The sequence below is a fragment of the Rhipicephalus sanguineus genome, chromosome 7 (assembly GCF_013339695.2).
Source record: "Rhipicephalus sanguineus isolate Rsan-2018 chromosome 7, BIME_Rsan_1.4, whole genome shotgun sequence".
Classification (NCBI taxonomy): Eukaryota; Metazoa; Arthropoda; class Arachnida; order Ixodida; family Ixodidae; genus Rhipicephalus; species Rhipicephalus sanguineus.
This window is the reverse complement of record NC_051182.1, coordinates 121139770-121164732: the sequence shown is the minus strand read 5'-3', so window position 1 is coordinate 121164732 and position 24963 is coordinate 121139770. Positions and strand designations below refer to the sequence as shown.

Below are 24963 nucleotides of genomic sequence, written 5' to 3'. Positions count from 1 at the left end.
TAATGAAGCCGAACGTAGTTAAGCCCAATTATTCCAAGCAATCACAGTCAACTTCCCCACGAAGCTAGTGAAGCCACGCTGAGGAAGGTACAAATTATTGACCGAGGCGAGCGTAATTAAGCCCAATAAGTTGTAATTCATCTTCTTCAAGACTAACCTTATGAAGACTAATTAAGTTGATCGTGATCAAATGAAGTCCACCCACGACACTCAAGATTCCTGTGGCCAAATTATGCTAATTAGGTTTAATTATGCTAATTGAGCTAAAGGGAGATTCAACCAATCCAGGACTAGCTAGGAGACTGCAAGCTGCACTGTGATTCAGCTTTGCCCCAGTAGTGCAAGCTGTTTGCACTTTTAACAGCGAAGATGTTTAACCTCGCTGTCATTTGGGCAGCCTAGCAGAAAAATATCATCATCATGAACAGGTATGTGCCACAAAAATTAGGCAAATCCCACTATTCAATACTGCTCCACTAAAAATGAAGAAGTCGACAATTAGCCCAAGAAATGGCTATCATCACGGGCATGTGCCACAGAAATTACGCAAATCCCACAACACACCACTGGTTCACTAAGATACACAGAAAGAGAAAGCTGCAGAAAGAAAGTGAGAGGAAAATAATAGAAATAAAGAAATACAAGGAGAAAGGTATGGAACTAATTAATTAGTAATATTATTCATATATCGGGTTCTTTAACGTGCACCTAAATCTAAGTATACGGGCCTCAAGCATTCAGCAGTCGAGTACCATAACCACTAGAACACCATCGCGGGTGGAAAGGTATAGAAACAGATAGAAAGAGAAACACAGGAACAGAAAGAAAGATGCAGAGAGAAATAAACAGAAAGAAAAGGAAGAGAGATGAATAAAGATATAAACAGCGAGAAGAGAAAGAAATAGAAACGAAGAAACAGAAAGAAACAGATAAAAATACAGATACAAGAAACGAAGAGAAAGAAAAATAAATTATGAAATAAGGAGAAACAAAGAACGCTACCCAGCTGCGTTCTTCTTTCCGGCTTAGGACGACAAGTGCGAATCTGCCGTACTATAGGGATCGGCAAAGGCAACGGCGGCTGCGAGAAGAGCCGGAAGCGATGGAAGCCTTACGCCAACGATGACGTGCCCGGAAATCTATGAGAGGTGCGAACGCTCGGTACTGGAGTTTGGACATCCGTTTCGTGACTAAGCTAGCTAAAGCCTGGCAACAACCTAGAAGCAACCGGATCAGTCTTCAGAATTGTCCAGTTTCGCTTTTTCATACCTTCCGCGACTTATTGGAAGCTTCATAATTTTTTCTTCCACATGTGCGATTGCTGTAACGAACACCAACGGCAGCGACAGCGGCGATATCGGGAGTGTTTTTCTAGATGCGTCATTCGAGTTAAGCTAGCTGCTTACGTAGGTCAAGCCTCTATTCCGAAATCGAATATTAAAAACAACTCATTGGGCACCAACTGCTTCTGACCTGCATTTGCTTGCTATAAAAGGCGACTTGAGGTAGTAGCTTGTATTCTACAAAAGTTCAAGATGATGGGTAGAACCATGAATCAAAGCGCAGGTTTAATTTTTTTAGTCATATCTACCGTCATATATAAAAGGGGAGGCACAGTCGGACTACTTGGGGTAAGAAATTTTATCTGAACTTTTAGTGTATTACATCGTGCTCGCAGAATCGTTAACGCAACGGGACGTTCTGTTAACGACAGACTATGGGAGCGTGCTAATAGCATAGGCGAGAGAGGTTATGCGCTTATTCCCGCGCATTGCAATGCTTGCGGTTGTGTACCATGCTTTGCGCAAGTGCTGATTCTCGGCAAAAATAGGAAACAAACTGCTTGGAAGCCTTCAATATAAAAAAAGAAAGGGCCTGATTGTGTCAGTGCCACATCGATAATTTCGTATTCCTCAGAAATGCGGTTTCTCGATCACATGTTATCATGAGCATGTCGGTCCACGTCATACGTTCACTCTTCACGCATGCGTGGAAAGTGCCTTTTTTTCTCGGTACACATCTGGGAGTGTCATTAAACAGTTTGAAGGCTGTGCTTCACTTTATTCACTTCTCTACGCCTCCTTTTCACGAAATGCATTTTGCGCCACAGTCAATTGTACCTGAGCAAGGCATAAGATAAAAACAACGCCATCCGTATTTGAAATGTGGTGTAGCGGTAACGGGGCAGCTTCATAATTCAATGTGCGTGGAAGGACCAGCAGGTTCTTTGAAGTGCTTGTGATTTAGTCGGAATTACGACTTGGGCAGAACCAGAATTTTCAACAGCAAATTGAAAGCCCAATCTGGGGCTAAAATGGGTGTGCCGCGTGCAATCGTCCAGGGTGCGTTGTGCAGTGCGCCATCCTCCTAGTACCCTGCACCCCACTGCTCCAATAGTCATGTATGGCACTTGAACTGAGCCACTTGTTTTTCCAGTAGTGTAGCCCGTAATGAACGCATGCATCGTGGCACCTGCGCTCGTGAGGTAACGTGAACGTATCTGCCGTTTTTTGAGACGCCGATGCTGTTGACGCTACAGCAGTGGCACGTCGTACAGGGGAACCGCCGCAGCAGAATTAGAGGTGTGCGCCGCCGCGCCGCGCCGCCGCCGCCGCCTGTTTTTGGTTACGCCGCTCGCGCCGCTGCCGAAGACCCAAGAAAGATCACGCCGCCGCCGCCGCGCAGTAATTCCGGCGCGCCGCCGTTAGTCTTTTCTTTTAATTCGAATGGGGAATCTGAAAATAAAATACAGCACTTCGCCGGAGGACACATCTTCTTGATGTGTCCATGTAGGCTAATGAACTGTCCATTGCAGCGGCCGCTGAATAGCGGGAGCTCGGCGAGAAGTGCGCCCCCTGTTTCCGGTTCTTGTTCTGCAGCTCCATCATGACATCACGAAGCTTTCAAACACTCTCGACACGAATGATAGGGACGGAATGCGCTTCAATGCAACGAATGCAGCCCTCAGAGATCCGATTTTCGGTGCACATGTCTTTTGATCGTGTTAGCTATCGACTTAGATTTAATGCGGCCGCTCGTCTAACGCAGCTGTAAGGTCGGTAAGCATTCCCTGCATCGTTCTCAAACACCTGGGACACATTCATATGCAAATTCAGGCTTGTAAAGTTCCTGTTTCTGTACATTTCGTCTACTCTCTTCTTACGCTAGGAATGTGCTGGTGGGTTCGGTGCGGCGACGTGGTCAAGAGCGAGGTGACATCACGTCTCACCGCTTTTTCGAATCACTGAATGCGCTCTGCCGAAATGGACTGTTGATATCTCATTTGGATGAACGCATCGAGAATAGCTCCCCAGTAGTTGTAGTATCTTTTTCTTCTCCAGAATTATAACGAGTATTGCCTGACCTTAACGCTGCCGCGTCCTCCAGCCTTAAAGGGCGAAGACCCAACTCGCTGAATAGCATGTTCTTGGAGTCTTGGACCTAGTACGCTGTCCATAAATAAATAAAATAGATAAGTAATATATATATCTCGGTACGTTAGTACATTTTTTCCTTTCATTCTTACTCGAGTAAATCGATAAATAAATACAGAAGCAAAGAGAATGGCAAATTCAGAATATAGCTGAGCTAGTTGGTAGGTATTCGTGTTAAGAAGACATGACGTGGAAACACGGACATAAGAGAAAAGTCGAGAGAGTGAACAGCTATCTTTCACGTGGACCACTAATCGTGCTTGATTGATAAGTATGGCCTCTTACGTGGGAATGCGCAGATAAATATTTGTGTCTACCTTGGGTTCCGCCGCTGTGTGATTTTTCACTTGTTAGCGTCGTCTCTAGTGTCTTGACTACTCTCCTGTGTCCGTGTTTGCACGCCCTGTTTTTATAAAGGGCCCCTAAACAGCCTCTGAAAATACAACAAAAAACAAAAACAACGACCGCGTTATTCTCTCTTGGCGTTTCTTGTCTTTTGGTGCACTTCGTGATGCCAGAACAGTGATTCACGTGACATTCTCAGGGTACATACTCTCGACTGGTTCATGTACGAGAAATCACAGTTGTGAATTGTCTCCCATACTGCTTTGCTATGCAGCCGCCCACCCGCTCTTCCTTCTCTCGCACGACTATCGTGCGTGATTAACTGATTTCGCTCCATATTTTGCGTTTGCGACCAGACATTCAGAGATAACAGACTGTAGCCGACAAGCGCGAAATCATGATAGTTTTAACGCTTAGTGTTGATATTGTACGTGTGCTTAATGAAGAAATAAGTGGCGAGGAGATGTCTCCTCTCAGAAGGGTATTGAAGGCGAGAACGAAACCAATGAAAAAGGCGCCGGATTATATGATTCTTCCAACGGACACACTCTTTACAGCGGAGACGATGCACCTTTTAGGAAAAAGGCGAGCCCGCTTCGACGATTTTTCGCATATTTTTTATTGCGTGAGCAATTGTCTGGACACTCAGAACAGGTTTTCACCGTCGCCGTCATGTTCCGTGTAAACTCTAAATTGATAACATCGTTCCGCGCATTGTATGTTCTACCTGCGAGTAAAAGCTCGCGAGCGTTGGCAATGAACATAGAGAAAGCAGAGAAGAAACAAGCTGGCCATCTCCGTTACACGGAATAACATCAACCCGCGTGCGAGGCCTGCCGTCGATTGCTCCTCAAGCACAAGGAAACGCCCCGCCCGTGATTTGCTGGGCCAAGGAGCAGGAAGGGATGTCTGGGGAGAGGGACTGCGTAACTCGAGCTGCAACTGTGAACTTTGACTATAAGGGCGCGGTCGAGAGCGCTGGCACGCACGCTATTTCGGCAGGCATCCCCCAGCGAACGGCTCGAACACCTTCAACGCAGTGTGAGCGTTGTGATCTCACTGCTTCGCGCTCGGACCATTGATACGACAAACTGACCGAAAACCGCTTCTCTCCCGGGAGCGGCCGTATTGCCATACACCAGCGTTTTGTAGAGTTAAGTGAGATAGGACAAAAAGAGTTAGATGCTAGCCCTCGTTCATGTAAAATTACGACGTGTACATATCGCATTCAGTGCTTCGCCCTCCTCCCCTTCCCCCACCCCCCCCCCCGCCGCCGATCCGATGAACCCCGCGCCGTTCCCGCGCTGCCGCAGGAGGTGGAAACACCGGCGCGCCGCCGCCGGTGATTTTGAGTCCGGCGCACAGGTCTAAGCATATGGTGAGCATATGGTCAACATATGGTGAGCGCAAAGGATTAGGCTCAGCTCACGCTTCAATTTTATTTTTGAGGGGATCTCACAAAAAATGCAGGTAATTCGCACTACCAACCGATCATACCACACTGCTCATTTCCTAGTAAAACGAGCCAAACGTAATACGATTTCGGGCACCTTCTCGTGAAACGTCTTCCTTGAAGGCCTTCATAGAAAGCTTGACAAATTTACAGCGCTACAGGCCGGCATTGTTTCAAAATAAAGAAAAGAAACGCTGGCCCGCCAAAAGCACACGAGCGGTCGCCTGCTCGCTTTCGGGATAAAAACGACGGCTAGCGGTGGCTTCATCCGCGCGCACTCGAATGGCCATCCAGCTCCCCCATAGTGGTGATCAGTGGATACATCGCGCCAGACCGCACAGCTACAGCGCAGCGAGAAGGAACTGATCGGAACTGTCATTTGTCAGCAGCATCCGTCAGCACCGCCAAGATTCGCGAAAATAAATCCACACAACATTGAAGCGAGGTGACGAGATGCACTTGGCGGGACACCTCAAACGGCGCTGCAGTCTCTCTCGGAATGAAGTGAGTTGAGATGGAATGCGTCAGGACAATATAGCGATCGCTATATCCCCGGTCGTACTTTAGCTTTTCGAAACATGCTGTCGACTATTTATTCCTGGGAATGCGTCCGACTGCTTCCAAGGTGTTTTTCACACCAAGCGGGACGGGTGGTTCATGACCACTAAGGGACAATTTCTGGCAGATGCCATGCATTCTGCGGTTGGAGTTTCGGTTCACGTTTTCTTCAAGCCGAATTCGTGAAAGGTGTTTTCTGTTGTGCTCAAGTTTATTAACATTGTTTCTATAGACTGCGCTCTGAAGCTCTCCTTATTTCGGGCATACTGCACCTTCGGCTTCATTTATCCGAAATCAAGGTACCATGACACAACCAAATAATGTACCTGATTGGGCTTGTTGGTTCTTCATACTGAAGATAAACAGCGCGAAAAAACGCGGCCAACGAAAAGTAAACAAATAGGACATAGTGTTTGCTTTTCATTGTCTGTGTGTTGTTTTGGGTCGGCCGTGTTATTTCGCGCAGTTTATCTTCACCGTGACCCTACCCCTGGACCATAGAATATAACGCAAGGCAATAGCTGTCTAGTCACTTTTGCCAGGAAGCACTCGCGGCCGCTTCCTTAAACTGGTATATAACAAATCAGGCACAGGGGGACATGCGTGTCTGACCAACATGACTGACAGCTCATCAAATAAGATGGTTTATCCCTCCGTCATAGGACTCGGAATAGCACGAAAGTAAAGCGTGCCCTTACACAAGTAGCTGAACGTTTACTGTGCACTGATATAAGATAGCTTGCACAATTTATATTGATGCCTGGCAGCTATAGCACCGTTTAACGTGGATGCACACACTTTGATGACTGTTGGTACATCTCCATCCCGACGACTAACGTCCATGTTAAATGATTAAACAAACCCTTGTGGAAGCTGTAGTAGTTAACGGTGAAAGCGTAATCAGAGAACGAGGTGTGATAGCCAGAAGAGCGGCGCATATTGGACGCTGAACTTGGTCACCAGCCCGCGGCATGTTAAAATGTGATTGAACACCACGGCCGGACTAGAGGGAAACGCAAAGCGCGTCCTGCCGCCCGGTAGCCCAGCCGCGATTTTTCTCGGGCGAGCGCGTCAGCGGTGAACGCGGTGTTACAGCCAGGTGAGACAGGCGCGTGTCGCAGAGCCATTTTTGGTTTGGATTAGCATGATGCTATGAGCGAGGCCGACGCTTTTACGACGCTTGGTCTAAGATCGCCACCTCGCGGTGTGTTAAGGCATTGAAAAAATTGAACTTCTATTGAAAACGCGCCGAATGGGATGGAGGTGTAACGCGTTGCAAGTGTTAATTGCGGAGGCCGCAGTAATGACGAATTACTGCTCCCAGAGGGCAACACCACCCCACCGGCCGGGAGAGTGGTAGATATAAAAGGCGCGTTTGTGAAGCCTCTAGAGTCTGTGACCGTGGCGCAGTGAATAGCGTGCCCGGCATCTGTTGTTTTGGATCGAGCGGTCATGGGTTCGATGCCCTTTGACGGAAGTTTATTTTTTCTTTGCCATCTGATTGTGTAAATTTTTTCGACGTCATTTCCGTGGCGGAAATACGTCACTGAAGTCTTGGTGGACCCCGGCGTAAAGCACTTTCGTGGTAAAAAAGGCACACGGGTTCTTATGCCTTTGCCTAGAACAAATTAAAGGCGAAACCCAGGTTCTTTCAAAATCCACATTTCAAAAGACACAGTTTTTACAGCCTGCGATTCTGACGTGGCAGAAAAACGCTGAGAAACGATCTGTCTATTGCGGCTCTAGTGTTGGTTATCACCTTTATATCACTCTATAGTAAACTTCGCATATATGGTCCTATAAATTAGTAACCTACAGCCTAGCGTCGCATGACACCCCAGGAATAAGCCACTGAATGCTGGACTCACTAAGTTTTAAGAATAGTGACTTCAGTGCAGTCACATGAGTGCCGACGTTATGTCCGATCGTAACTTGATCCTTACACGCCGGTGTAGTCGAGGTGACTGGTAAGTCTGCGACATGCATAGAACTACTGAATTTTCACAAGGGCGTCTATCCACCTCGTAAGACTTGGATCAAAGTCAGAAGTTGCAAAAATGCAGCGAATTACGCTGTGCTTCGCAAGAAACTGGTTCCTACAATGCGTGAAATCAACCGGAATTCTTTTTTAGCTTTCAGCGCTTCGCCAGAAAGCATTATCAATTCAAACCAGCGGTTGGTTGAGCAGAGAGCAAGGCTCAACGCGACCATTTTCAAGGCGCATCGTTATAGGCACATTTAGCTCAGACATTATGAATTTTCCGATATCTGACCTGTAGGCCACACTTTTTGGGCAAGGATTACTCTATACGCTGTAAACACTCCGCGATTATTGGCGGACTCATAAAACATATTGGTAAAACGCAGCTCTCAAACGGCCTATATATTTTTATGTGTTTCATATATAAAGCAATGTGAGTTAGCTCTCGTTATTTTGCAGACACACCAGCCAAGTTCAGAACCAGGCGCCGAGTTATATTTTTTCGTTTGCTTTTCCTACTTACAGAGACAAGGACAATCCAGAAGCAATGTCAACATGACGGATCTTTATGACGTAAGAACTTGTTATACTCATTTAAAATGCATAATAATATTGTGCATCCAAACCCGCGTAAAATATGGTAGTTACAAAAATTTTGACATTAAGAACATTGGAACATTTAATATTTACTGTGCTCGCAAGAGGAACAAAGAACATACGATAACCGTGATATAATTGTAAGTGATATTGAAGTGATGGGCTTCGGAAATTTCAACCAGCCGGGATTCTTTAAGGAGCCCTTAAATCTAAGCACAATGTGGCTCCAGCAATCGCCTTCCATCGACATGCAGCCACCACGGCCACCATTAGATTCCTCCTGGAGAGCAGTGAAGCCCCAAAGTGTTTTTTAAACGATAATAAGTTACTCACTAGGCGCAAAGCTTTCACTACAGTGCATGGAAATAATAAGGTGCTATATCGGAGTCCCGTGAGAACGGCATGAGGGGGATGAAACTAATCTGGTCAAGAAAAAAAATCACAGCTTCGCCGCAAGGGCGAAGCAATGAATGCGATAACAAGAAACTAATGCTATACGAAGTGACGCTCGCCAATGGATACTCTCAGTTTGAACAGCGCTCCTGTTGCAAAGGCGGCCAAAGCAGCGAAGGAAACTAGAGTGCTTCAAGTGTCGAGCTGTGACACTTGATAGTTCGCGCTCATCTTCTGTTTGTTCGTTTAGCGGTGTCCCTTGAGCTCGAGTGACTTTCGTACGCTCCGTAACATGAGCGCGGACATCACGGTGAAAGCGTGAAACATACCTCTTCCCCTCAGCACGAGAAAACCGCGCGAGCAGACAGCGGAAGGGCAAGGTTCTTCCTGCGCAAATATAAGAAGCGAGCGAGCTCGCCGACGACTTTTAAATCCGCCCATCGCGCTACTATCGCCATCTCGCTGGTAATGAAGAAACGCTTATAAGCGCCAAGCGTCTCTGAGTCCGTCCAGCGGGAAAGGGTGTGTATGTAACGCTCGCCGTTAGCTACGTGGAGGATCTGCGTTTCGTGGCGCAGTGGTTAGCGCCACTCGCTGCGGAGCAAGAGGTCCCTGGTTCGATTCCGCGCTTCGGAAGCATTTTTCTGGATTATTTTTCTTTGGGGCTTTTATATATATATACATACTTATACATATACGGTGCATGACGGCGGCGACGGCAAAATTCAGCCGAGACTGTCGATATAATTGCTATCGCAATAAAAATTAGCACAGCTCGCACTAAATCACGCAAGGCTTGGTCACAGCCCAGCTGGTGGGCACCCAGCTGGTCCTGGCTTGGCTAGGCTTTTATCCTCTCACCTCTTTCTTTCTCAGCACTTGTTATACTATAATACACATGGGTACGCCCACTCTCTTTTTTTAATTTTTTGTGTCACTCTCTTGCTATGGCGATGGCCACCATAAAACGTATTCAGTGACTCCTGGCAGCCGCCCGAGTCTATGCCGTTGGCGCCATCTCCAAGGAAGCACGCTCTATCCTTGGTGACAAATGTATTTATAGTTACATCTTAACGTGGTTTCTTGCTCACATGGGCCAAGCCACACCAACCCCAACAAGCTGGGCCAATCCAAGGTGCCATATCTGAGTTTTCGCGCCCGCGGAGGTTCTCTCCAGCTCACGATGTCGGAGGATAGAGATCAGCCAACCACGTACAATGAAATTTCGCAGCACTTCTACCTTGGCGGGAGATTTACCATCCCCCTCCTGAAAGAAAATTACGCAGAGCCCAGGCAATGATACTTGGACTCTTACAGACAGGTTTGTACCAAAAATTAGCTTTACTTCTCAAAGTTTATCCGAATACTTACACTAGAAGCTCATGCCCCCGTTGCGGGCAAGTAGCTTACAGTGCGTGTTCTCGCTATGACCTTCATTAGAGGGCAGCGATCAAGCCATCGAAGCCAAGTGGGTTTCCGCCATCAGAAGCTGCAACAACGGGGATCAGCTATGGGCCGTCCAGAGAGCCCGCAATGCGGCTGTCAGGCTTAGCCCACCCGTCCCAACCTAGGAGGAGCCCGCTGCGCGCCACTCGCGTCTCTCAGGGCAGTTTAGTAATGTTTGACCAACCGACCAACCAACTCTCTTGCTATGGCTTTCTCTGTTTATTTCTTTCTCTGTCATTTTATCTTATTGTGTCTTCCCTTCCTATATTTCTATCTTTGTCTTTGTCCCTACCTGGACTCGCTCTCTCGCCCATCAGTGTTACTGCATCCCACACCGGACAATTCGGCGCAAGTGTTCCGGCAGTGAAGCAAGAGATAAAGAATAAGAAGGAGAGCGCGTGCCTTTCATGATGATGATAGTTTTCTTTGTACGCCACGCGGAAAACCTCGAATATAACATATGTGCTGTAAAACGGTAAATAGTGCAAAGCACATAAGCACACTGCTTATTCTATGCGTGCGACGTGAGATGCCTATTTGCGTTTTATAGCGAAAGCTGGTATGAGATCACAAGGGCCGTTTCTGGCGCCGTAGTTGTCCGCCGCCGCCGGTGCGCGTAATCGCTATCGCGCCAAATAAGAGAACAGAACGAAATGAGCAAAACAATTCCAGGATGGCACGCGGTTCAAACCTGGGCACTCTGCCTGGGAGCCAATAATTTACGACAGAGCATTGCCAGCGCTTGAAATTCTTTTGCAAAAACACCCTGTACAGGCTTCATGTCTGGAAGGAACCACATTAAGATATTGAATATAGCGTTGCAGAAGCGTAAAATAACAATTAGTGTGTCACGCTACGCGAATTCTGCAATCAGGCGTCACACAATGCGTAATACGCAACGAGTGGGTCTTTGAATCCTTACAACCCATTACGAAGTGTTCTGCCCTAGTTCTTCATCGTCATCAGCCGTCGCATCAACAAAAGTACACATAATGGCTTACAGATTGTAGCTTGCTTCTCCGCAGAATGACGAATATGGAATAGTGGGTGTTTCCCAACTTCACAAAAATTATGATTTGTGGTCTAGTGGGTACTTTGCTAGTCTACTTGCCCCAAGGGCATTTAAAATGGGCTCTAGAAATGCCGCTCTTCCAGCTTTCGCTGTGACTGTGCTGCGCTGTCCGCGCAGGCCTGGCTGTTTTATTTTAAACTAAAAATTGGCGTGAACCATCACCTTTATTCAAGTCAAAGCACCACAGTGGCTTCCCTGCAGTTTTGTCTTGTACAGAGAACGGATGGTGGGCATTGAACTTCTCTTGCATGCCAACCGAAAGAAGCAGATGGGCGCCACACATCGCAAGCAAAGAATAAGCTGTGTAGTTGTTTATTTAGGACTACTTGTCTGTTTTCTTGCGGAGATTCTGCTTCGACGCGTCTTGTTTCGAATTCTGCCACTTCCTTTGTACGTGAGGTTCTAGTATGATGAATAGAATGGCCGCCTTTACGACACGTCAGGCATCATCAGTTTTCATATCGCCATTAAAATTAGAAAATGAGCGTCTGACATTACTTGCAATATTTGTGATTTCCTTAAGAGAGGCACGTCATCAATTGTCATGGACTACTACTTCCCAAGTGAGTGACTGCCCTCAGGTCAATAATAAAAAGCTTATTCAATTAGCTTTTCTTAATTACTCACTTCAGTGTCAATTTAGATGCGACGAAGTATTTCCACCTCGACGTAGAGATCATGCGCCAAAATGACAGGTGCATTAGTGCAATAGGATTTTTTTTTATTTGTATTGTCTAAACAAGAAACACCCCGTATCACAATTACGGTTCGCTAACCTTGCCCCGTGTACTTTAGCTCCTGTGCTGATAGCAACAGTAGGAACGACAAGAAATATTCCATCAGATGTTACAGTAACGTCCGTTTCTTAATATTGTTAAGAGCTCTCGATCGAAATACACAGGAACAAATCATAGCTTATAAAGAAGAAACATGCGGTAGTGTATGCTGTGAGGGCTATATGCAGTCATGGACATTACAAAAACATAAAAGATCAAAGGTATAATAGTCAAGGTGTGAGAATGATATTTGGTGCTTTTTTAGAGTAATCTGTACTTAATAATAAAGTTGGAATATAAACATCTCAATACGCAAGCAAAATAACTTCCTTTTAAGTTGTCCGCAGAGGGTGCTCCGTCATGTGAATTTACTTATTATTTCGTACATTGTTTACCATTGCATTGACCTGCAAGGAGACCCTTCACCTCTCGAAGAGGGTGCATATTGTCACATTATATCCTAGTAGCAGTAAACAGAAACATGTATCTAACAAAAACCAGAACATCAGATTCACTCAATTACTGTTCTTGTTCTTGTTCACCTTCAACTGTGGCTCACAGAGACTGTGGTGGATTGTCCAGGAGTAACTGACAGCATGACTCCGTCGTCTTCATCGTTTCCATGCCCTCATCTTTCTTCCTTATCGGTACATACTGCCTACCAGCAACGATACCGCGTGACAAAAAATTATCTTTTGCTCGTGGCTTCACTACCTCACAAAGACAAAATCACCCCGATTAGTGATGGCGGCACACACAAGCACACATCATGGAGCCATATTGAAGTGTTGATAAGGTCACACAAATGGGCTGCACGAAAAGTCAAAGCGGGTAGTCCCGTTTCATCTTTGAAACGTCAATAACGCTAGCCTGCTGTGAACTACAGGATCGCCGTAGAATCACCTTTGACGGCTCCGGAAATCTCCCCAACTATAAATTTAGTTCGCTGAGAACGGCGTCGAAGTGATCGATTACAATTCGCTTTGCCAAGCGTTGGCACTCGTAACAGAATGTCCTAATGAAAATCCAATAATTGCTGGCGTTTCACGCGCCAAAACCATGATATCATTATAAGGAACACTGTAGTGGGGGACTCCGTATTAAACATTTACTGCACAATTTTTTCTTCCGTCAATACAATATTCATGCAATTGCACGGAAGCATAAAATTCGGCAGATCCCACGTACCGTGAGAATCGATGTTATGCGAAGCATGCGCAGGAAGATGACTGTGTCGCAAATTTTCACCTTGAGCGAAACGTTACGGAATGACGCTAGAGAAATGTGCAAATGGTAATATGCACACACATATTTTGAAGAGTCGAACATGTGTTATACAACCAGTTGTTTACAGTTGCTTAACGATGCCTACAGCAACATAGGTGTTACCAACACCATACGCAGTGCGCTGATATGTAGTGCTTATATTCTTCAATACTGGATAGCGCAAATTCGAATAGGACAATGAAGGAACACAGATGCACCGGACAGGCGTTACTCGCAACTAAGCTTTGTTCAGAAAAGTTTCCCTGGATATATACATAGCCGAGTGGCACGCGCAGGCGCACTGCACGTACGTTACAGTAACAGTTGTAGTTGTTAGAGTTGCATTACAGTTGTTATGCTTATACGTATCCGGTATCACGGAGAACGCACGCACGTGTCACGAACCCGTGTACATGCATGGAAGGGATTCTTGGCAGTTCTTGAATAAGGTCATCATAACCGCGATCAGTGAGCACCAGCAGCTGGACAGGACTTGTTATCGGATCCATTCGTGATCGCGGCTACGAACGGTCTAAGTGTAGTGAAGTGCGAGGTACAGTAGAGCTGGTGGAAATCGCGGATGGCTTTTACGACGAAATGATCTATGATGCCTCCTGTCCTGGACGTGGCACCGAGGTGTTGTGAGGCCCTGTCCACATCCAAGCCGTCTTTCATGCCGTCTAAGGACCAGGCGTTGTTGGGTTTTGATAAATCAATGCTGAAGTCACCGGTAATCATGAGGGACATCGTCCTCTCGGCAGAGCTATTGTAGGATGCATTGATCCCGGTTTTTGCGTAATCCACGTGGTCGAAGTTGCGGACCACGTGGACGAGTGGATGGTAGCCCAGCGTCTTTCAGGGGTGCTCTGTCTACAGTTCCCTAACTTTTCTTGCATCCGCCGCTGTGGTATTGCGGTTACGGTACTCGGCTGTTGACCCGAAGGTCGCGGGTTCGATCCCGGCCGCGGCGGTCGCATTTCGATGGTGGCGAAATGCTAGAAGACCGTGTACTGTGCGATGTCAGTGCAAGTTAAAGAATACCAGATGGTCCTAATTTCAGGAGCCCTTCACTACGGCGTCTCATAATGATATCGTGTTTTGGGACGTAAAACCCCAACAGTTACTATTATTATCACTTTCCTTCCGTGTCAGTGTGTATGTTCGAGATTACTGCGTTGATTGGGACTGTTATCACCTGTGGCACATACCCGCATGACATGAACTCTGGTATGCGGGTATGTGCCACACGTGACTGAGGGAAAGAGTTTCATGACGTCCGCGACCGGTATTTTGCGTTATTCATGTCATCACCAGTGAATCGTGTTCGTCATACACTCATCCTGTGCTATGCAAATTTTGGTATATTACAACCTATGGAGACGACCGGGAGAGCGCCCAGATGTAGGCGGCTAGATAGATAGATAGATAGATAGATAGAAACGCCCAAAGTGCCTGAGGTTCGCTAAGAAATGCTTCGCATTTAAATAATGGGTGTACTACCATCGAAAATAAATGTCGTTGATCTTTAGCGTTTTTATGAGCAGAAAAAAGTACTTTGCAAATTTGCATCAACCAGCAAATAAGGAACAAATTCAAGGGGAGATATAGTGAGTGTTATTTGAACTCAAATATTTATTTGCACATGACAGTGACTAGGTCACACATTGTAGTGTGGTACAAAGAAAGCAATTGCTCTTGCTTGTTGAATAAAGCTCGTTTCGGAACTTGTAGCTGTAACTCATGAAGACTTCAGTGCAGCCAGGGAACTTGCACCGTCTAGCCGCATCAGGTTCAACATTTGAATGAGAGACAGTAAAACATCATCATTATTAATATTGGACTCCCATATCAGCATGACGATATGGGATGGACAAGTTTTGACGTTGGAGAAGAGCAGAGTGAAATGAGGTTCGAAGAGAGCCTATAGATTATGACAGTCTGTAGGAATAAGGAATAAGCAGAAATAAAGGATTCTAGGCTAAGGAATATAAATACCAGCTAGTTGGTACATATGCATCATCGAAATTTCATGCGCTAACTGCGAGAAGGACAACTGAGGCAACGACACGAGTGCTTGCTTCCAACTTGCCGGGATTCGATCCCGTGACCTTCGGGTCAGCAGGCTAGCGCCATACCACTAGACTGCCCTGGCGGGGCTTGGTGTAGACCAAAATTGGCATGGGAGGGTAGGACGATTTGACGATATGACTCCGTGTAACTGCTCTAACCGATGTCGTCCGCGACGTGGTCCTAGAGCCGGTACAGCTTAGCGTGATTTGAATGTGATTGCGCGAGCATTGACCAAAAACTACCGCAGTAGTTTTTGGTCAATGCTCGAGGGTTGCCACGGCCGATAATTCTTTTTCGAGGAGTCAAAGGCATCAGGCAAGCTTCTCTCACTCTTACTGTTGTTCCATAAGCTGTGGTCACTCGCGTCCATTAAGATGTTTTTTTAATTATTTTAAATGCGAAGCATTTCTTAGCGAACCTCTGGCACTTTGGGCGTTTCTATCTACGTATCTATCTATCTATCTATCTATCTAGCCGCCTACGTCTGGGCGCTCTCCTGGTCGTCTCCATAGGTTGTAATATACCAAAATTCGCACAGCATATGATGAGTGTATAACAAACACGATTCACTGGTCATGACGTGAATAACGCAAAATACCTGTCGCGTACGTCATGAAATTCTTTCCCTCAGTCACGTGTGGCACATACCCGTATACTACAGTTCATGTTATGCGGGTATGTGCCTCAGGTGATAGCATAATCTCTGTCAGCGCAGTAACCGCGAACATACACACTGACACGGAAAGAAAGTGATAATAACAGTGATTGCTGGGGTTCTACGTCCCAAAACCATGATATGACTATGAGAGACGCTGTAGTGAAGCGGTTCGGAAATTTTGACCATCTGGTATTCCTTAACGTGCACTGACATTGCACAGTACATGGGCTTCTAGCATTTCGCCACCATCGAAATGCGACCGCCGCGGCCGGGATCGAACCCGCGACCTTCGGGTCAACAGCCGAGTACCGTAACCGCTATACCACAGCGGCGGATGCAAGAAAAGTTAGGGAACTGTAGACAGAGCACCCCTGAAAGACGCTGGGCTACCATCCACTCGTCCACGTGGTCCGCAACTTCGACCACGTGGATTATGCAAAAACCGGGGTCAATGCTTCCTATACTAACACTGCCGAGAGGACCATGTACCTCATAGTTACCGCTGACTTCAGCATTGATCTATGAAACCCAACAACGCGTGGTTCTTAGATGGCATAAAAGACGGCTTGGATGTGGACAGTGCATCACAAGACCTCGGTGCAACGTCCAGGACAGGAGGCATCATAGATCACTTCTTCGCAAGAGCCATCTGCGTTTCAACTAGCTCTACTATACCTCGCATTTCACTACACTTAGACCGTTCGTAGCCGCGATCACGAACGGATCCGATAACAAGTCCTGTCCAGCTGCTGGTGCTCCCTGATAAGGGTGATGATGACCTCATTCAAGAACTGCCAAGGACCCCTTCCACACATACATACAAGTTCGTGAAACGCGCGTGCGTTCTCCGTCATAACGGATAAGCATAAGCATATTACTGTAACGTAACTGTAACAACTGCAACTGTGACTGTAACGTACGTGCAGTGTGCCTGCTCGTGCCACTCGGCTGTGTATATATCTAGGGAAACTTTTCTGCATAAAGCTTAGTTGCGAGTAGCGCCTGTCCTGTGCATCTGTGTTCCTTCATTGTCCTATTAGAATTAGCGATATCGAGTATTGAAGGATATAAGCACTACATATCAGCTTACTGCGTCAGGTGTTGGTAACACCTATGTTGCTGTTGGCATCGTTAAGCAACTGTAAACAACTGGTTATATAACACATGTTCGACTCTTCAAAATATGTGTCTGCGTATAACATTTGCACATTTCTCTAGCGTCATTCCGTAACGTCTCGCTCAATGTGAAAAATTGCGACACAGCCACCTTCGTGCCCATGCTTCGCATAACATCGATTCCTACGGTAGGTGGGATCTGCCGAATTTATTTTTTTTGCTTCTTGGAAAAGGCCGTGATGGTATTGCGCGCATCGCACCTCTGTGCATTACCAGAAATAAGTCTCTCCGAAGGTTGTGCTTTGTTATGACCATAGGCGTGTGCAGGGTTCTCTTTAAAGGGGGGGGGGGGGGTGAAGGTTAATCGCAGCACACCCCGCCCTACTAACCCAAAGTATGGGGCAGATTTTGCGCTCTCCCCCTCGCGCTTGACGATACGATTATTCTCGTATGTTTTTTTTTTATTTTGTGTACTCTTCTTTGCATAAGCACTGATTTACCTTGTTTGTATTGTGTTTGTGTTTTAACCGCTCATGTAATAACCCTCATAGAGGCTTGACAGTATTCCGTAAATAAATAAATAACGTTATTGTGTATAGTCGCTGCCACTATAGCTCAGCTTCAAAAGCCACGTGTTGAATCTTTCGACATTTTTTTGAAATACATAAGCGTTCCTTTCACGTGTTGTATGTAGATATAAATGAACTTGATGTGGTATTAATTCTCGTTACATAGTAAGATTAATGATTTATTTCAGCCAATACAATACAATGTTGGTAGACGAAGTCTGAACGAAAGTAACTAACCGCTTGACTAAATGCTCACCCAGGTTTATATCAGTCAGAAGCGTTGTCATGAGAATGCTTATGGTAAAATTATCAACATAACTGGCCCAAGTTACACAGTATGCACAAATATATCTTAGTTATTGTGATTATACAATGCAGGTTCTATGCACACATTAAATAGCAAGAAGCATAAACGACTGTCATGAATACACGATTTATACATTGTTGCTAGAAGTTAGCGACAAAAAACACATAAGTTGGCGGACATATGAGAACAATGACGCTTTTTTAAGCATTGGAAGAGTTATTAAGGAATTCACGGCGCTGGAAAAGTGTACTGTCTGACTTTTTTATCGGCAACATGGAGTTTATTTAATTGTGAGATTAGCTGATAACAAATTCTTTGTGGTCCATAAATAGTTCTTATATGATGAAGTACACACTAAACATTTTTACACCCTGAAGGGTGTAAAAAGAGTGTTAATGATAATAACACCCTTTTTCGCATTGTACAACACCCTAAGAGAAGGGTGTTCGCGGAAAAAAGGGTGTTAATGTCATTCATAAGGGTGTTAATGGAAGAACGTAAGGGTGTACATTGGAGCATTGAGCTGCATCCATGCATGTATATTACAATCGCGTGCATTGCGCAATGCGTCTGTTGTTGTACTGCCTTTTCTAAGGTTACGATGTCAGTGACATTACAGAAACAAGGAAATGGTGGAGCTATTGGCACAATGTTAGTTCTCGTGATATTTTATTTTCACATAGACAAATGACGATCTATCATTGCTTCACAAAATACTACAAGACTCGAGAAAATGTACAAGAAAATCAGCAAACACGTCTTTTGCACAGGCTCGAGGTGTGCCCTACCGTTTCATATTTTGCACAATATATGTCAACCGCATGAACGAGCTATTGCCAGCACCTAGACAAATGTAGAAGCAATTTAAAACAAAAGTTGAATTCATTACAAAGCATTTCTAGGTGTGAAGCTGTAATTGGGACAGAAAACTTCCTGCCGGCATGAACATTGTTTACAAGTTGCGGTATGAATACTTTTAATTACTTGTTCACTTAGCCAATAAGATAGACAAAAAAGAATGACTTTCAACAGACCAAGATATACACACTAAACATTTTACACCCTTAAGGGTGTAAAAAGGGTGTTAATTACATTAACACCCTTTTTCGCATTGTACAACACTCTTTTCGCTGTATATACACCCTAAGAGAAGGGTGTTCGCGGAAAAAGGGTGTTAATCTCTTTCATAAGGGTGTTAATGGAAGAACGTAAGGGTGCACATTGAAGCATTAAGCTGCATCCATGTATGCATATGAAAATCGCCTGCATTGCGCAATGCGTCTGTTGTTGTGCTGCCTTTTCTAAGGTTACGATGTCAGTGACATTACAGAAACAAGGAACTGGTGGAGCTATTGGCACAATGTTAGTTCTAGTGATATTTTATTTTCACATAGACAAATGACGAAGTATCATTGCTTCACAAAATACTACAAGACTCGAGAAAATGAACAAGAAAATCTGCAAACACTTTTTTTGCACAGGCTCGAGGTGTGCCCTACCGTTTCATATTTTCCACAATATATGCCAACCGCATGAACATTTATACGAGCTATATATTGCCAGCACCTATACAAATGTAGAAGCAATTTGAAACAAAAGTTGAATTCATTACAAAGCCTTTTCTGGGTATAGAGCTGTAAGTGGGACAGAAAACTTCCCGCCGGCATGCACACTGTTTACAAGTTGAAGTATGAACACTTTTAATTACTTAATCACTTAGCCAATAAGACAGACAAAAAAGAATTACTTTGAACACACAAAGATATAGGATAATATAGTACAATTGTACATGTGGAATGTATACAGCATACAGCAAGCAATTCTCACATACATAAATACACATACATTACTCACTGATGCAGAAAGTTTCAGGACCCACTTGTTTACGCGCGTGCATTGGGAAATGTATTTGTGTTGTGTTTTTCGTCCACAAACATTATTGTAAGCCGAGGCCTCACTGAGGTTCATTAAACAAGATGGGACACAATGACACTAGCCTTGCAGTACTATTAGCCAGCTAATGTAAACATTGTGGAAGCTAACTCTTCTACACCCGAATTCGTACCACTCTACCATGCAAGGGAAACCTGCAGGGAAATCATTATCGGTTCCATATACCATGTCAAGAACTGGCCGCACAATTTCTCCACGTTAATGATTTCCGCACAGAAGCACTTGGAAAAGGAAAGCAAAGATTCGGAAGGAAATCAATCAACAATAATGTTAGCACCTCGCTACCGAACGAGGAAGATGAGAACATGTGCTCCGAGTTCTCCTTCCTCTTTGTTGAGACCTCAAGGAACAAAACAAGCTCAACTATGGATGGAAAAATGAAAATGAAGTGATGGCGTGCTTCTCCCGACGGCCACCGGTGGTGAAGGTAGGAAAAAAAATGTGCTTCGAATTCAACGTCGAAGGTCGTCGGTTGCCATTATTGTCGAAGAGCATGCACAGCCATAACCCTGCCCATTAAAGATGACGTGAGAGGTTCGACAGAGTAAATGTACGGGACAGAATTGGCGCCCCTTTACAGATTACTTTGGAAAGCGGCTGCCCCCCTCCCTCCTGCCTGCTCCCCTCGTGCGCACACCTTTGGATGAGAGAGTTTCTAGGACACCGCGAACTCCATGCATGTATACATATTGCCTCCCATGCTGCACTGATTTAGCGCAGCGCGTGCATGACCGCGCATGCTCGTAAAACTTACAGCATGACAATCAGTGCACGTCATATGCTGTAAACCCAATGATGCCTGAATGCACGGCACGACGAACGCACTGCCAACTCCCATCCCACCGCTCAAGAGTGAGAAAAGACGGAAGACTACGGCAACTACGGGAGAGAGCGAGAACTACGCACGCTATCACGCTATGACATCGCATTTGAAGTGAAGGTACACACACAGAGCGCCACTTTGAACAATGTTTATTTCGAAAACATCACATGACGCGCTGTCACAAGTGTGTGTGTACTGTCCGTTGTCATTGCCGCGCCTTACACTTCAAATTCGCTAAACCAACAAGCCCCAGTCTGCCATTCTTACAAACTATGCCATCGCCTCCCAGAGAGCGCAGCGCACCGTCCATCTCGGAAGCCAAGGCTGTGCGCTCCCTCCTTTGCTCCTAGCGCTCCTGGCGATGAAAACGATTGTCAGTCACGTGATGGCGCGTAGAATCACGTGGGGTGCTCTTAGCCTGGAAGCCTCGCGGCGGCGCGGCCGCGCTATGCTCCGTTCGCACTTGGCTGTGGTTGTGCGTCGTCGTGCGGTATGGTTTGGTTTTTGTTCGCGTGCGGCGATGTGATAATTTATATGTTGCGCAGCTGTGATTGATATGCGCGTGATGTGATCTAAGATGTCGCCCCTACGTTGTGCGTTAGCCATGCGTATTCTCAGGGAAAGTGTCTGTACGCTGTTAACAATGGATACGGCGAGATTCCGCCGTGCCATTGTGACGCCATTGTTGGCGCTATGGGATCTTGTCATCACGGATGTTCCAGGCGAGTACCTGTTTCTTCTTTTATGTTGTTGTGGTTAGCGTTTGTGTCTTGTGTCAGGTGTCATTGTATGTACTGAGCGGTTCACTGCTATATGGAACATGGAAGCTTGGCGGCCGCTGCCGCCTGCGACGAACATAGCGTAGGCGCAGCTCACGCTGTTCTGAACTCTTTCGTCCTTTCGTTGTTTGCTGTCGCGCCGGCCGCGCTTCGAATCCGCGCCTTGTTCTGTCTTCGTGAGCGAAACGTTTCAGCGCCAAAAGTGCGCCGTCCGCGGTGTCGGTTAGCGGCTGTTACGCGCTTCCTGTTACATTTGGCTGTGGACTGCTGCGCATAGCCATTTTGTCACTATCACAAAGCGCGTGTGTAATACTCGGATGTAAGTGAATGTGTGCCTGAGCTCGTACAATGCGGCGGGACACCTACCTAGGTTTTATAATGCAACAGGGTTGACAGCTGGGTTGCTTGGCGACTCATAACGCCCGTTTTAAGCTGCACACGGAACAAGAAAAAACAAGCACAGGTGCCGCGGGTGTGGAAAGTATCTTGTTGGGTCGACGCCGCGAGGGCCAGCTGTTTTAGTTTCCGCGACGGACGCGCACGTCGCGGTTCATCACAAGAAACGAAGGTGGCAGCCAATGGCGGCCAGGTGCGTTTGGCTCGTCACCTATTTAAGCCGCGCAGCACGCATACAACAGTGCTATGGCAGATGGCTTCATTTTCTTATGGTGATAGGGCTGTACCGTACTGGCAAGATCGTGGATGGCCGTAATCGCGTTTTTCGTGTTTTCCGGTATTTATCTGTAACGGCGTTGCCGCGTGCATTGGCGCTGAAGTCGGACTTATTGATAGTCATTTCGCTTTCCCAAAGGACGAAAGGCCTTTTCCGTGGCGTCGGCCATATCGCGAGATGAGGGGCGCGGTTAATCTTTCCGCGACAAATCGTGATCGCGGCATGCGCCAAACGGTAGGCATACGGCCAGCCACTACGACAGGGTATAGTCTTGGTTGGCGATTCGTGGCAATTACGTTTTAACCTTAGTAGGCTTAGAACGATTACGTGTTAGTGATGTTTTACTTGAAAAACAAGAATGCGTAGCACTGAAAAGTCTTCATTTGTTCGAATTTTCCGAATATTCGGAAAAGCGCGATTTCGCATTTTGTTTTAATCCAATACGCTAACAAATAATATATAACGGAAATATTCGACTCGTATTCGAGATTCCGAGTACTTGCACACACCCATGTACTACCGATCAAGCACACAACTATAATTGTTATTCTAGGAAAGTAGTTGTTCGAGGACTAGTTTCTTTGTTAGACAGAGCCAAATAACTAACAGCCAATTAAATCAACCTTCCTTCGCAGGAGGATCGAAAGGTGGGCCGGTTGGTAATTCATTTTCTTCGTTCAGCGAACTGGGAGCGCAGAAAAAGACACAAAGGACGAAGCGAGGAACCACATAAGACGTCTTATGTGGTTCCTCGCTTCGTCCTTTGTGTCTTTTTCTGCGCTCCCAGTTCGCTGAACGAAGGCAACCTTCCTTCGCTTAATAAAGATGTTATTACTTATTAATTGTCTGTTGGTTTCATTTGTTGCGTATATGAAAGTTATTACAGCACAATAGTTCGCCTAGGTTGGTCACATAGCTAGTAGGTGCTCCATATAAACAATTTTTTTGCAGCTCGTAAAACAGAAGCAGCTGTAGAAAAGCTTCACCACTGTGTGCGCCTTCTTTTTCTAATGCACAGGAGACCAGTAGCACCCATAGCGTCAGCTTTGTTCCCTTTGCCGTTTGTTCCCTGCGCAACTGATTATGCATGCCATCACACTGCCACACAATTTTCTGCGGTGTACAGGACATTAATGAGCGATATACTGTAGTGAACGGGTATGAGGAAGTTTGTGTGTATTCACGTTGTATTAGTGCGCAAACACATAAGGACACAATAAATAGCGAACACATGTTTACCATTGTGTTTGCGCTGTAGTACGAGGTGCATATGCAGCACACACTCACAATGCCTTTTATTTTTCAATGCAGGGTGACTTTCTTGCAATCCGTCGTGCTCCATCTACTGACAGTGGTATTTCAGAGGTGTCATGTGCTGCATCAACTAGACAGTGGTGTTCCAGTGGTTCCAAGTGCATCTACTTGCGATTTTGCGGATTTCCCCTACCTCGAGGTCAAATATGAACATTTTCTGTTAAGGACGATGAAACGGCTTGCTGTATGAAAACGCCTGTTTCAGTTTTACAATTTTTAGTACAACGGGCACTTTTCGGCATCTGTTTGCTTGGATTATATTTTTAGTGTTGATATAATGCAAAGGTCTGTTGTTAGTTTTCGAGCACAGTAAGAATGTTTTACATTTTTTTACTATTCAAGACGAATTCATTATTTTAATTGCTGGGTAAATTTTGTGCTGGTGAATTTTAATTCTGATGTTCAACTTGCACTCTGGGGCGAAACTGTTTTTCTTGAAAATTATGTGCAACATTCACGACAAGTTCTGCTTTAAGAACAGTTATGATGCTGCACTAGTATGACTGCAAATCATAGCACGAATGTGATGTATGCACTGATACACTTATGGACAGAGCAGCAGAGCGCTGTTATGTCTTTCTGTGCCTCTGTGTATAGGTTTTCATTAAAATCAGCACAGTACCAAGAAACACAAGCTTCAACTCATGTCACCTCTAGTAATGTTAGCCCAATAATTTCACTATTTTGTACCACTTGAAAGGAACGTTAAACTTGCATTACTGCAACTTTATGCAGGAAATCAAGAAATTTAAAGTTTGGTGATTTATATTCACTGGGGCTATAGTGCAGTTGTGCTCTTGGTTGATTTTGGGTTGATTTTTCGCTTCATCAAGAGCAGAATACAGGGTGTTCAGAAGTCAGCTTTATTGCTTTTTTTTATTTCAGCACCGGGAGGTACGTTATAATCACCTTTGCTGATAAGTTATGTATCCATGGAGCCACAGTGAGACAATAAATATCGCTGTCAGCCGCCCAGTAAATTATGATTGAATGAAGTACTTCTTAGTGACTGCAGCAAACGGGCATTTTTGTATTGAAAAGTTGCAGGCGGTCGCTTTTCTACGCAGTTCCACTTAGGATTCTTCTAGCATGTCTGTGCTGCGAGATATGTTGCTGCAAAATTTCATTGCGATTTGCATTATTACACATGCAAGACGGTGAGCGCTGGCGCAAAGCCCCTCTCCCTCACCCCACGTTGTTACTACCGACTGGCGATAGCAAGCAATTACTGCTCGTCACATCACGGAGGAAGATTGCGCCGGTCCACACCGCTCTGCATGCGTGATTATGCAATCCGCCATCAAACTTTGCAGCGAAATATGTCGAGCACAGACATGCTGGAATTCTTCCTAGTGAAACCGTGTAGAAAAGGAACTGCTC

The 24963-nt window shown here is 45.5% G+C and overlaps 1 protein-coding gene across 3 annotated transcripts in view; it reads left to right on the top strand.

Annotated features, from left to right (window-relative positions):
- Positions 1-1512: 1512 nt before the first annotated feature.
- Positions 1513-24963, top strand: part of LOC119399817 (uncharacterized) — a 93611-nt gene continuing 70160 nt past the window's right edge. For all 3 annotated transcript variants that reach the window (XM_049417617.1, XM_037666673.2, XM_037666672.2), the window contains exons 1-2: positions 1513-1631; positions 8297-8344. In XM_049417617.1, the coding sequence (XP_049273574.1) occupies positions 1536-1631; positions 8297-8344 (144 nt within the window). In that variant the 5' untranslated portion in view covers positions 1513-1535. The remainder of the gene's footprint in view (positions 1632-8296; positions 8345-24963) is intronic.